The 13,324-nt window shown below is 39.0% G+C and overlaps 3 protein-coding genes across 3 annotated transcripts; 1 reads left to right on the forward strand and 2 right to left on the reverse strand.

The window, feature by feature from the left end:
* Positions 1-1,143: 1,143 nt before the first annotated feature.
* On the forward strand, positions 1,144-7,754 carry ddx19a (DEAD-box helicase 19a). The gene is made up of 11 exons (XM_044038309.1): positions 1,144-1,676; positions 1,819-1,882; positions 1,975-2,167; positions 3,622-3,714; positions 4,281-4,383; positions 4,479-4,593; positions 4,698-4,875; positions 4,973-5,210; positions 5,788-5,950; positions 6,024-6,215; positions 7,047-7,754. The coding sequence occupies exons 1-11, from the start codon at positions 1,614-1,616 to the stop codon at positions 7,106-7,108; spliced, it is 1,464 nt and encodes a 487-aa protein (XP_043894244.1). The 5' UTR covers positions 1,144-1,613; the 3' UTR covers positions 7,109-7,754.
* On the reverse strand, positions 7,157-9,654 carry ubxn10 (UBX domain protein 10). Its single transcript, XM_044038313.1, has one exon. It carries the CDS (start codon positions 9,293-9,295, stop codon positions 8,564-8,566), a length of 732 nt encoding a protein of 243 aa, XP_043894248.1. The 5' UTR covers positions 9,296-9,654; the 3' UTR covers positions 7,157-8,563.
* A 1,035-nt stretch (positions 9,655-10,689) lies between these two features.
* On the reverse strand, positions 10,690-13,136 carry LOC122777229 (ceramide-1-phosphate transfer protein). Its single transcript, XM_044038314.1, has 2 exons — positions 12,819-13,136; positions 10,690-12,249 (listed from the first exon to the last, which is right to left on the reverse strand). The coding sequence occupies exons 1-2, from the start codon at positions 12,950-12,952 to the stop codon at positions 11,727-11,729; spliced, it is 657 nt and encodes a 218-aa protein (XP_043894249.1). The 5' UTR covers positions 12,953-13,136; the 3' UTR covers positions 10,690-11,726.
* Positions 13,137-13,324: the final 188 nt, after the last annotated feature.

A 13,324-nucleotide genomic window follows, 5' to 3' on the forward strand; every position in this document is an offset into this window, starting at 1 on the left:
TGTGTGTGTGTTGGCTGAAACGCAGCATCCGCTTCCAAATTGAATTTACCTGCAGCCAATAAAACTTGGCCTGTACACCCCACCACCACCTCCAACCTCCCCACTGTTACTCAACCCCTCCACCACACACACACTGGCTCTCTTTCTCACAGCATCCACACAGCAGGAGGATATAAAGGCAGACACCACTGAATTTTAAAGGGTTAGTATCAGCAAAAAAAAAGTAAATGGAGTGATTTTAGAGAGAAGTTCATTTTCACAAAATGTTCCTTCTATTATTTCATTATCGTTAATAGGCTGTATCACCAAGCAGCCAGAACTCACACAAAACATAAAAGAAAATACACTGAATGAAGTAGACAATAATAATTCATCATTTATTTTTTTTAAAAAACACTCATCAATTAGTCCCCTTATTTCCTCAGCTCTACTTTGAACAATGAGCCATGTGCCCACTCTCACCTGCTATATGAGAGGTCTGATCAATTCTGATTAGTCAATAGAGGAAATGAATCTATGTTTCCCCAAAAGTAATTAAATCACTTGTTATTCATCCAAAAATAATAATACTATTTTTTAAATAATAAGAATAAATGCTAGTTGCAGAGATAATAACATTTACTAGGTGCCAGTGGATACACCATAAACAAAATATATAGACTTGGGCCTAATAATATACACAAAAACTTAATTCTGCATGTTATGTAAACGCTTTAATATCTGTACACATCAACACTGACAGTACATATTGTGAAGCAGCTAAACCATCAGACTTCAGATAACAACTTCACAAAGAAATACAGTATGACAAAATGAAAGAAAAAAAGACATTTGTATTAAATAAGCGGTAGAAGATGGATGTAGGCTACAATACAACTGACAATGAGTTAGCATAAAAACAGACCACTTATTTGTAATTTTCTGGTAAAAATACATCATCCAGTTGCAGTTCAGTTTGAAAGAGTCTGCAGCCTCTCTGGGATTATGCAGTCCAGGTTTGAAGAGGTTTTTGGTCTAGATGCAGAATAGGCAGTGAAATGTCTCTTTCCTTGATTTTTCTTTTTAAACTTTTTTCACAAGTAAAATAAAAGTGGTGGGGTCGAGGCAGGGGTTCAGACAACGTTAAAGTCGTCCACGTCCGGTTCAGGTTGCGGTAAAGTAAAGGTGGATATCGCTAAATTAAAATAGTGTTTCTTGTTTTATTAAATTGCAAATTGCGCCACGTTTGTACAAAATAAGGCAATTAACGTATTAAAATAATAATAATAATAACTGAAATCTACCGTCAAACGAAGACAAAATCATTTAGTTTTCACAACATTCTATTCATTGTACATATATTTATAATTATAATTATCCAGTATCGTTAAACAACTTGGAGGTTTACATTTATAGTCGGTTACCTTGTTTTGCTGCCTCTGGTGAATTAGCTCATTAATTGTCGACGTTTCCGACGCACACGAAGGCATCATTGGTGCTGCTGCCCAGTGGCCCAGCGGTTGGTTCAGCTCAGGTCAGCGGGTCGTTGTCACGTTCCCGTCACGTGTATCAGCAAACTTTTCACCAAAAGTGTGTAGTTCATCGCGAAGGAAATATACAATTAACGTCTTAAAATGTCCCAGAACTCGTGGGCGCAGGCTGTCGATGTCCAGGAGACCACAGCTCTCTCAGTGCAGGTGAGTTTTACAGGTGTAACACAACCACCACACCCTAGCTCGTTAGCGGGTTAGCTTACGCCGCTGCTTAGCTTACACGCGCAGTTAATTGTCATTATAATTTAGCTAATAATGTGGTGAAATATGCTTTCTTTGATAATAGTTGGACTCTTCCAAAAAAGTACAGGGTTTGTATGGAGGACGTTACACGAGAGGAGACGTAAACGGTAATTTAATTTTCTCTTACCGAATTTCAATTAATCATTTTTGACCGTTGACTAATGGTGTGTGTGCGTTGGCGTTGGCTTCATCTGTGCAGCGAACATTGTCCTGGAGAAAAAAGAAAATGGAGGCAGGACCAAAGACGGGGATTCGGTGGACCCGGCTGAACAATCCCTGCTATACAAACTGATCCGCCGCTCTCTGGTGCGGAACAGAAACCAGGTGGAGGTCCTTCAGAGGGACCCAACCTCCCCTCTCTACTCGGTCAAGACGTTTGAGGAGCTGAGACTGTGAGTCTACATCTGTAGCTGTCGTGCACTAGGATCCCATCAATACTTGGGAAAACACACAAGTGTAAACTCCGCCAAGGCCACTAAATATTCCAAGGTGCCAATACATCCACCTAATACAAACATTCAAACATCTGGACAACGTTGTGTGGAGACCAATCGGACAACATTACAGTTTTTGGTTCCCTCAATGTTTAGGGAACCATGGGCTTCTGCATAACACTGAAGTGGGTCGCCAGTCCATCACAGGTCCACATAGAGACAAACAACCATATACTCTCTCACTCACACCTACGGTCAATTTAGAGTGTCCAATTTTCCTAATTCCCAAATCATGTTTTTGGACTGTGGAAGGAAACTGGAGAACCCATAGAGAACCCATGCATACTCAGGGAGAACATGCAAACTCCATGCAGAAAGGCTCTTGTTGTGACCCAGTCTTCTTGCGGCAAAGGCAAGAGTGCCATAACCTACATCATTACATTACTACATTAATCTAAATCCATCTTTTACTTTTTGACTTAAATTTTGACCAAATAGTGACCAAAGTATTGTCCCAACAAAATTAAAATTACAGATGGTTCATCCAAAATATAGAGTATTTTTGTTTGTTTGTTTTTTTCTAATTACTTATTGATGTAGCAGAGATTTAAAAACACATTTGGCTGAGTCCCATGTGTGTAATAAGATCACTGCTGTTGTTCATGTTTAAATCAAATAATCCCTCATCCTCCTGAGGAAGTCCCTCGTAATTCCCATTATGCATTCTGTTAGTCATGGGGCGTGGACCAGTGAATGACACTGGAAGCATTGCATGGGTAGAGGGAGAACTGGATTCTTCTAAATATTAGTAAATTGTGGTTGAAGGCATCGTGTCGGTCATAAATGTGAAATAAAGAAGGGACAGGTTTCTCAAGCTGGTCAGTGATCCGGAGCGTGTCTTGAAATCCTTCATGAACCACTAAACATAAGCTGAAGCTCTCTGGATGGATGAATTTGCAGTGCTATGTAGCAACAATGGGTTGTACTTGCCAAATCAAGATTAGAAATGCAATATCTGTAAGTAATGCAACCATGGTTTAAAATTGGAGAGTGTTGTGCCCTCCTCCCTCTCATCCTCCACCAGAGACATGCAGTTGCCAGGTAGTTGGATGATACAATCCTGCACAGACTGCAAAAGACAGATCTACTTAAATCCTTTGTCCACAACATAACGTAGACCAAATTTGCCAGCTGTAAATTTGGTTTTAAATTGAGTATGTACTATACTATTCAGATAGAAGTCAGATTTCAATTTAATCTCTGACGTATCATGATCATTTTAATGACAATTTTTCCCCTGTTTTTAGGTTCACAGGGTAATAATACAGTGCATTAATATGTAAAGAAATTCTCATTCTAACTGCACAGGCTGTTTTTCCCCCTTCTTAATATTTTGACTTAATATTCAACAGGAAACCTGAGCTGTTGAAGGGTGTGTACAACATGGGCTTTAACAGACCGTCCAGAATCCAGGAGAATGCATTGCCCATGATGCTGGCACAGCCGTGAGTTCATTTTCATTTTTCATTTTAAAGTTGTGAGGCAGGTAATCGATTCATAGATAAGCGAATTCAAAATATTTGGTCATGTTGTATGATGCAAATATACTTTAGAGTGAGAGGGAAATTGCTCATACTGATTCATTTAAAATAAAAAATTGTGTCCTTGAAATGCTCTTTTCTTTACTTTTTTTAAACAATGAAGTATAATAATTGATGTAAAATAAAGGACAAACTGCAAATAACTACTACTTGTGTTCATCTGAGGCACTTGTTTGGCCAGCCTACAATTCAAAACTCTCAAATTATTAATCAACTACTATGTGCAGTCATTTAAGGTGGTACATTAATATATTAAAAACTGTCAAGTTTCTTGCTTAAAAAGTACATTTGATTATCAAAATGGTTCCTGGTTAAGGTTTTGTCAGCTACATTAGCAGCTTAACTATTGCCCTTAGCTTTGATGGCTGCAACACAGCTGTTGTAATTAAAAAGTGATTGTACTCATTCCTAACATCTGTTTTGCCTGTGATGTATTTAAATCTTGTACAATGTGTTTTCTGTGGTTGCAGACCTCAGAATCTGATTGCACAGGCTCAGTCCGGCACAGGTAAAACTGCTGCGTTTTCTCTGGCCATGCTCAGTCATGTAGACCCAGCCAATAAGTGGACTCAGGTAAGCTTATCATATCATATCATATCATATTATATCATTCACCTCATTCAGTCCTTGACATGTACTCAATATTTAAAGCTTTATGGGTTTTTCAGTGCCTGTGCATTGCACCAACATATGAGCTCGCGCTGCAGATCGGTCATGTCATCGAGCAAATGGGAACATTTTATCCAGACGTGCAACTTGCATATGCCATTCGTGGCAACAGAAGTAAGGACATGGCCGATTGTAATAACCTCTGATGGCAATGGTGACAAATGATTTTTAAGCCTGAGTTGTTTATGTCACTGGATGTGAATTTGTGTTGCATTCAGTGGAACGAGGCATCAAGCTACAACAGCAGATTGTCATTGGAACACCAGGCACAGTCCTCGACTGGTGCACCAAGTTCAAGCACATCGACCCCAAGAAGATCACCATGTTTGTGCTGGATGAAGCAGATGTGATGATCGCCACGCAGGGTCATCGTGACCAGAGCTTTCGAATCCATAGGTGGGCTCCTTCTGGACATTAGGACCAAATCAATAAAATATTTTCTATCATGTCCTTTAATGCGTCTGTTTTCCCTGCTTTCTCTTTACCAATACAGACAGCTACCAAAGGACTGCCAAATGCTCTTGTTCTCTGCAACATTTGAGGACTCTGTGTGGAAGTTTGCAGAGAAAGTGGTTCCCGACCCAAATATCATCAAGCTGAACCGTGAAGAGGAGACGCTGGACACAATCAAACAGTTCTACGTGGTCTGCAAGCAGGAGGAGGACAAGTTCATTGCTCTTTGCAATCTCTACGGATGTCTTACCATTGCACAGGCAATGATCTTCTGCCACGTATGTCAGCTGTTCTTTTTCCAAAGAGAAAATGTGTTCTTTCACTGTTACTGATGTTTTTTTCCATATATAGATACAGTATCTGAGTTTACAACTACTACAATTGTTAATATTATCTCCATTTTGTCCACACTGTGACTCCTTCAGTAGTTAAAGCTGACAACATTTTTGCTTAAACTTGTGATTGTGATGGTAGAACTTAGTGCCCCAAAAAAAAAGACAGCATCAGTTTATATTGATCTCCTATTAGTCTTGTTTCCCACTATTCTTCTCTTGGCTACCAGAACACAAAGAGGAGACTGTTCACTCCGTACCTATGATTTATGTTGCAACAATGCCTAATATACAACACCAGCTTTGAGGATAATTACCTGACTCACAATTTGCTACTGCTTTTTACAACAGGAACTGTAAGGACAGGATAATAGTCTTTGCCATTGTAAAACTCCCCAGGTGATAAAATCTTTCACCTTTTGTTGGACCACAAAGTGTGCATGTCAATCTGTATTCTTGGTACATGCTGGATATAGTACGAGCTGTTCTGTGTAGCTGTTTTTCCTTTTCTTTTTTTCCTCAGACTCGCAGGATGGCTGCTTGGCTAGCTGCAAACCTGACTCAAGAGGGCCACCAGGTGGCATTGCTGAGTGGAGAAATGACCGTGGAGCAAAGGGCTGCTGTCATTGAACGCTTCCGTGATGGCAAGGAGAAGGTGCTCGTGACCACGAATGTGTGCTCTAGAGGTGAAGGAGATTATTTTAAATGTAATTAAGATGAGAGATGATGGTAAGTAACTCGCCTGTGGTCGTGTTATAGGTATTGATGTTGAGCAGGTGTCACTTGTGGTCAACTTTGACCTGCCGGTGGACATAAATGGAAATGCCCACAATGAGACATACCTTCACCGGATTGGCCGGACTGGACGCTTTGGCAGAAAAGGATTTGCTGTCAACATGGTTGACAGTGAGCACAGCATGGACATCATCCACCAGATTGAGATGCATTTCAGTATGTTCCTCCTCCTTTCAGTATTTATCGAAACAAAACATTTGAAATCATAAGATACTGATATTGCGACGAAATTCCGACTGATGTCAGATAGCTAAAGCAAATGCAGGGTTTCTTCACTTTTCACACAAATGTTGGTTGAGAATGTGAAAAAGTGGTGTACAGAATTATAGAGTAATTTTTTGCGCTGGAGCCATAATTGGTATACCTCCTTCTGAAATGCTGTATCAATATAAAAGCGCGGTAATCATCAGTTATCCCCTGCTCTTACACAAGTGGGTTCGGTTTGCTTTGTCCCCAAAACTCGTCTTTCCTTGATGAGGCTTTGCCACTCCTTTTTAAAATTACTTAAAATGAGGAAGTGAAGAACAGATGGATGTGGCTGCAGGTACCACTGATGGAAAGAGAGAGGGGAGGACTTAAGCTAAACCAGCTCTGTGTTTATGGTCAATGTGCCGTCAAATTGTAAAATTGTTGCTTCTCTACATGTTTTTTTGATATCTGTGTGTTTTTGTCTCCTTTTACATGATTTTTAAACACTTTGTGACTTTTTGAATCGTTCAAGTTGACAATGTGGTTAATAATTCCTGTGGGGTGCTGAGTGAAAGTTTAACCAGATGTTATAAACTCCTTCATGAGCAGGAAATGACAGAATTATTTAAGAGAATATTTCGCAACTCTGTGTTAATCTAACCTTCCAAACAGTTACAGTATCTCAGGTGCATCTTAGCATAATTGTTTTAAATACTGTTTATTGATATAAACAATCATAATGGTCTTGTCATCCAGGTTTATGCCAAACTGTTAATAACTTGTTTTTTTTCCCCACAGACAGGAAAATCATAGAAATTGACACCAGCAATCTTGAAGAAATGGAAAAGCTGTTCAGTTGAAAAGCTCTTCTACGCACACAACACAGAAGCAGTTCAAACACATGTAAGTTCTTTCAAGACATTTGTGCTCACATTTTATTGTTTTACAGAAAAGATGCATGCAAATGTTGTTCATGCTAAATTCTTGGGCCAAAGTTTTTCACCTGAATTTCAGGTATGTCTGAAGTTGATTCACCCCTGAAGTCTCAGTAAGCCATTAAGTTGAGTCTCCTCGAGACTAAACTAACCACTAGCTGTTAAAGCAGCATTTAAGAAAGGTGACGATAATAATGTACTTGTTTGCTGTGTTTTGATTTGTTTTCTTTTTATTAGAAGTGTATATTTCTGTAGATCAATGGGACATCATAATGTTTCATCTACGCATCTTTGCATGACTGAGTTCCAATTTAATATCCTTGAGTGACATATTTGGTTGTTATATTTTGTTTGTGTGGATTTAAAAGAATAAATAAATGTACCGTCACATGTGAACAACATTGAAATGCTGTTTCTGTCTGGACAGCTTTGGTTTGTTACTAAACAACATGGACTGTGTCTGATAACAGTTGATCTGTTTCTGAGGTTACAATGTGGTCAAAGGAAAGTAAATCTGTAACTCTAATTCTCTGCACTTGGGGATTGTTTCAATAAATTCTCTGGCATCTTGTCTTTGAGTCTTGTGTTTTTTGTCTGGTTTGTCATTCCAATCTCCTTAGTTATACAGAAGTGCCGTCTATGATCTTTCAGGGGTTCAAGATGTACTGAGGGGCAAAGCCAATTATTGATTTAAAAAAACAAACAAAATCTTAAAATGAATTCTGAAAGCTTCATCCAGCATCAAAGTTTGTTTTACTTTGCTCAGAGGGAGCTTTGTTTAAACTGTCCGTTTGATCAGTGATGTTGGAATTCAGTTCTACGTAGAAAATGTTTTTCAAAATTCCTCTTTTTATGAAACATTTTCCTCTTTGAATGTTCACTTTGATGTTTCTTACCAAGACCTAAGACCTCAACATACAGTAGACGTAGAAAACGGTACAGTAGTTGCTACATCTAAGTAAATAGTTATCATTTCTTCTCCTAATAAAAGACTTAACTTGGCAAATATCAACCACAAGGCAAAGGTGTGAACATGGCAACTTCTTAATGTCAGCAGGTCTAATGATAATATTGACAAAATTAAAGCCCTGCACCATCATCTCATTTCTACATCAATACCTGAGATCAGATCCAAGTCCTTCATTTTGGAGTTTTCCTGCTAGTGTGATATATTTAAAAAAAAAGTGGATTTAATTAGCATTTAAAACATAGTCATATTCCATCTGCTCCATATGTAGTTATCTGTGCAATAATACAAGTACAATTATTTAAAATCCACAGTTGAGGTTGATTTAATAATTTACCAAAAGCTTGTGCACTATTGATGTGCTGCAGGAGCCAGATTCCAGCTGCAAAGCAAAACATAAAGCATGAATTCACTCACTCATGTTGCACCACACTGTCATTGCTGTTGAGTGTGATGCACAGCACTGATCTGTTCACGATGTCACACTGATCCAAAGTCATATCCATGTCTGTGAAGCTCCTGCGTGGCACATCCATAGTTTCAATGAAGGCCTCTCCATACCTGTGTCCAAACCTGACCTCTGCACTGGCTCTCACCGTCAGCAGAGTGTCCGTGGACTCAAAGTGCTGCTCAAACCTCCTGCCACACGGGGCTCTTATGGCTAAGAGCAAACTGCCGTTGGCACCAGCTTCTCTGCTTGTTGTTCGTCCTCCTGGCTCCGGTTCTAGAGGCTTGGACCGGATCCTGTGAGACCCGTCAGCCCGCTGCAGGACAGCATGACCGGACAGCGTGAGCGCAGACATGTGTTGGTCCAGACTTCCTCCTCCTCCTGCAGAAGCAGCAGCAGCAGCATCAGCACTCACCTCTGACCGCCTCCTCTCGATGGACGGCAGGACCTTGTACTTGTTTAAGGACTGTGGCGGAGCATCGGGAGCGCGCTGCCGCAGCAGGTGCAGTACTTGGTCCTCCCTCATGGACATAGTGGGCTGAGACTGTGAGCGGAGGTTTCTGTCCCTTCTGCTGTGTTGGACAGCGGACTCTGGACTTCCGGGGATATGGTCACCTGCATGCGGGGAGTCGTTATTAGCAGCAGGAGCAGCAGGCCTGCTCCTTCCCTTAGAAGACTTGGGTCTCGTTAAATGCATCGGTAACCAGCTGTTTGGCGTCTGCAGCTCAATGAAGAGTCAGTCCTCGGCTTAAAAAAGTCAAGAAAAGTCATCGCCCAGTCAAAAATCGCCCCCATAGTCCTCGAAGACGAGCATGTCTGTCTGCCGCTAATGTCAGTTTTTGAAGTTCTGTGTAGGACGCGTTAAAATGTCAACATGTCGTTTGTGCGCATTACTTTTTCAGTCGCTTTCCACCCGGTTTCCCCAGTAATCAGTTCCTCCTTCAGCGTCACTGGTTACCATGAAAGCATGGTTGCCATGACGACGTCCTGTACTTGGAGGCATAGAGCTCCCTGGTGTTAGAAGTGCGCAACTGCAGCTATATTCACGAGACAGGCTAACACTGGATACTTGCAAATAAAATCTATATACAGTGTATATATACATATATATATATATATATATGTATATATATATATGTATATATATATATGTATATATATATATATATTATACTATCTGCTATTGTAGGTCAGATAAAATAGCATATGATTTAAAACCCATGTCTTTGTATTATTCGTTAAAAATGTTTCTTAAAATCTGATACCTACCTTACAGCAATTTAAAACTTACATATATATACAGTATATATATGTTTTTGTATATATATATTTAATGACCTTTCATTGTGCCTTTGCAGTACCGCCTTGACCCACAACGGGGGCCGCGACCCACACTTTGGCAATCACTCACTGCCTTAAATTATACATTTACTTTCTGCTATTTAAACTAAACTGAAGTAACGTAAAAAATAAAAATAAAAATGTACAATGATAATAATAATAATAATGATAATAATAATTCTAAACTAAACACTTCTGAAATCAGCACTTTCCTCAGATCAATCGCATCAAATTCTATATGATTTCAGTTTTTGATTTACCTTTATTACATTGTGTTTTTGACATGTTTGACTGTGAGAAGCATAATTCAAAAATAAGGATGGATTTGGGATTACATTTTCTAGGGACGTAGGTCATGGTCTAAAATTTGTCAAAATCTTGCTGGATAGGGTAGTTTTTAACCCTTACGTTAATAATTTAACTAAAAATATTAATATTGCTTTGAAGAACTGTCATATAATAGGTACCTCAATCCAATCTTGATTTGTATTGACACTGTGGGAACTTGGAAGGCCTTGGAACAGGTTTGTTTATGCTCTCGTGAGTGCTTTCTCTAGTTCAATCATTTAAAATAAATCAAGTCCATTATACAAAACAAAGGCATGTCTTTGCTGCACAGCTTGTGCAACTTTACAGTGTAGTACGCCACAGAAATAAACCAGTAGCTGCACTAGTTAGGTTTTATGCTTCATTTTATTATTTTTCAACATTTTTAAATAGTTACATATATACATATATATATATATATATATATATATATATATATATATATATGTATATAACATACAGTACATTCCTGTAAACCAATACACCATCCAATTTGACCCTTACAGTAGCTATAAAACCAGCATGTTTGTCCTTCATAGCTTCAATAATATAATTTACAATGAAAATAAAGTTCTGGCTGTGATTCATCAGATATTTTACTGAATTTTGCTCTAAGCAAATCTTTTAGTGATATTTGCATGAGTAAATTTGTGTAGTTTTTCTTTTAGTCTCTGGATAAGTAAAACTGTGGTTGCCTACTAAAATGCAGTTTCCCTGTATTTTAAATCCATGACCAGTGTACATTATCTGTGTTATCACATATGAGAGATTTCCGTTCTGTAGTGGGAGCATAAATGAGTTAATATTATTATATGAAATCAGTTACCCTATTATTACATTTCCCTGATTTGTACAAATCGTCATCGGCATCAGATCCAAACAGGGCACCAAACAACAATTATTTTCTTTGTCACCTAATTGGTCCAGTATTAAATCAGTGCAAATCGAATCACAGATTACATTGTCAGTACAAGAAAAGTAGCAAATGTCTTAATTTGATGAACATGAAAAGAAATAACTTGGTATTTGAAATGACCTCCCCCCAAAAAAGACACATCAGTTTAGTTTGTTTGTTTTTGTTTGAATAAACAATGAAAACAAATAGCTGTTGGCAGCAAAAAAAAGAGCAATGTGATTCCCCCTATATTCCCTTCATCTGTTTAAATGAAACCAAATCAACCTACAAATAAAACACTGAATGAAACAGATGATTTACAGAGAAAAGACAAACATGGAATATTACATGTTATAACAGGTTTATATTAAAAACCTGATAATGTAGTAGGTATATACTAATGTCAGCGACATTAAGATTCATTATTTCTGCCCAACACCGTATAGATATTACACAACCTTTATCAAATTCTCTTTACAGAAGTAGCAGCTTGCTCAACAGCCTGTCAGCAGGTACATGTTGATATTCAACCATGTAATTTAGCAAATAACAGTTTTCTTGCTCTCTATGGTATATCCAGCAGATTATTTTGAGCATAAAGTTCCTCCGTAACTTGGTACACCTCAGAGATTAGAGGCAGTGCTTCTCCCAGTATGGCCACAACATTTTCTGGGGGGCCGACATTCATCACCTCAAAGAAAGCAGGACGGCCAGGGAGCACGCAGAATGCCACGCCCGCTGCTGTCCGGACCACCCATGGGTGGTGCCGGGCAAGAGACTGATTGTACGCCTCTGCACACATGACGGACGTCTTGTCGTCCTCAGTGCTGGTGCGGAGTCTCTCCAGGAAAAGATCCAGCCACCTCAGTGCACGGTGGAGCCTCAGCAGAGTACGGCAGCCCGACTCGGGGTGGCTGCCTCTCTTGGTCAGGTCCACAAGTCCATTGTCCATCTCATATTTTACCATCGACTGGACAGTGACGTATTGAGACCCATTCTCCCCACTCAGGTGGTTGACCAGAATCTGGATCTTGCTGACAGCATCCTTGGAAATGAAGCCAAAGACGTTGCCTAAGCTGTTCAGAAGCCTATGAAATGAAGCACATAAACAACATGTTAATACCATGACATTATGCAGTCAGGTTTTTAGTTTATTTGTTTGTGAGCAGCATAACTGAAAAACTACTGATTAACTGATTTTAGGTGTGATCCAGATTCTTGTCGGGAAAATTAGTGACCTTGGTGGTGGTTTGTGCTCTCAGTCTACTTGAGAATTGAGTTCACATGCAATACTGTAAACTTATATTACTCAATTTGGACGTATCATTACCTTTCACACACCTGGTTTTCATAGTTATCCTGTTGTAACGCTTTTAAATGTGCTCTTCCACATAACATTTGTTCATATATATATATATAAAAAGTGTGTAAAATACTCTTAACTACAATTATTCTCACTGTAGTTTAAGTTAGATAAAAGAATGTTGTTGTGTTTTGCACACATCATTGTTATGTGCATTTGTTTATATACACTTTTAAATATTTGCTGACCACATGACATATCTTGTATCATTTCCGTGTAGTGTGTTCTACAAAGGCAATAACGTGAGTTCCTAACGTGATTCCTATTGAGTCAAATTGTGTCAAAATCTCTTACTTGACAAGCCCACGCCAGCCATCGACATAGTGTTGCAGGTAAACTTCCTTCTTTTCCGACAGACAGAGCTTGAACGTGTCGAGCACCTCCTGTAAACAGAATTTCTGGTCCTGTGATGCCGCCGAATCAGCCATGGTTTTCAACAAGGAAATACCGTCAAGTATATATATTTATATGACCGTCACCGACAAACCTCACGTCAGTGCAGAATATAGTCTTAATGTGTAGGATTAAAGACGACACACACCACCTGCTAAACAACCTCAAAGTGAACCAAAATACAACATTTATCTGGGGCTATTATCTCTACTGCGCAGACTCGGGCCGGGAAATACCGGAAATCACCATGCAATGCCTTCAAAATAAAAGCGCTGTTGAGATTACTGCACGCTGCCTCACAGAGACATTTAGAGGTAGACAAATGCCAATTACAAATATCAAATATGAATTTAAAAGGCAAACAAATCAGATTTAAAAAATAAATGAAAAGGATATTTCTAAATTAC

Source organism: Solea senegalensis, linkage group LG11, assembly GCF_019176455.1.
Source record: "Solea senegalensis isolate Sse05_10M linkage group LG11, IFAPA_SoseM_1, whole genome shotgun sequence".
In the NCBI taxonomy this organism is placed as follows: domain Eukaryota; kingdom Metazoa; phylum Chordata; class Actinopteri; order Pleuronectiformes; family Soleidae; genus Solea; species Solea senegalensis.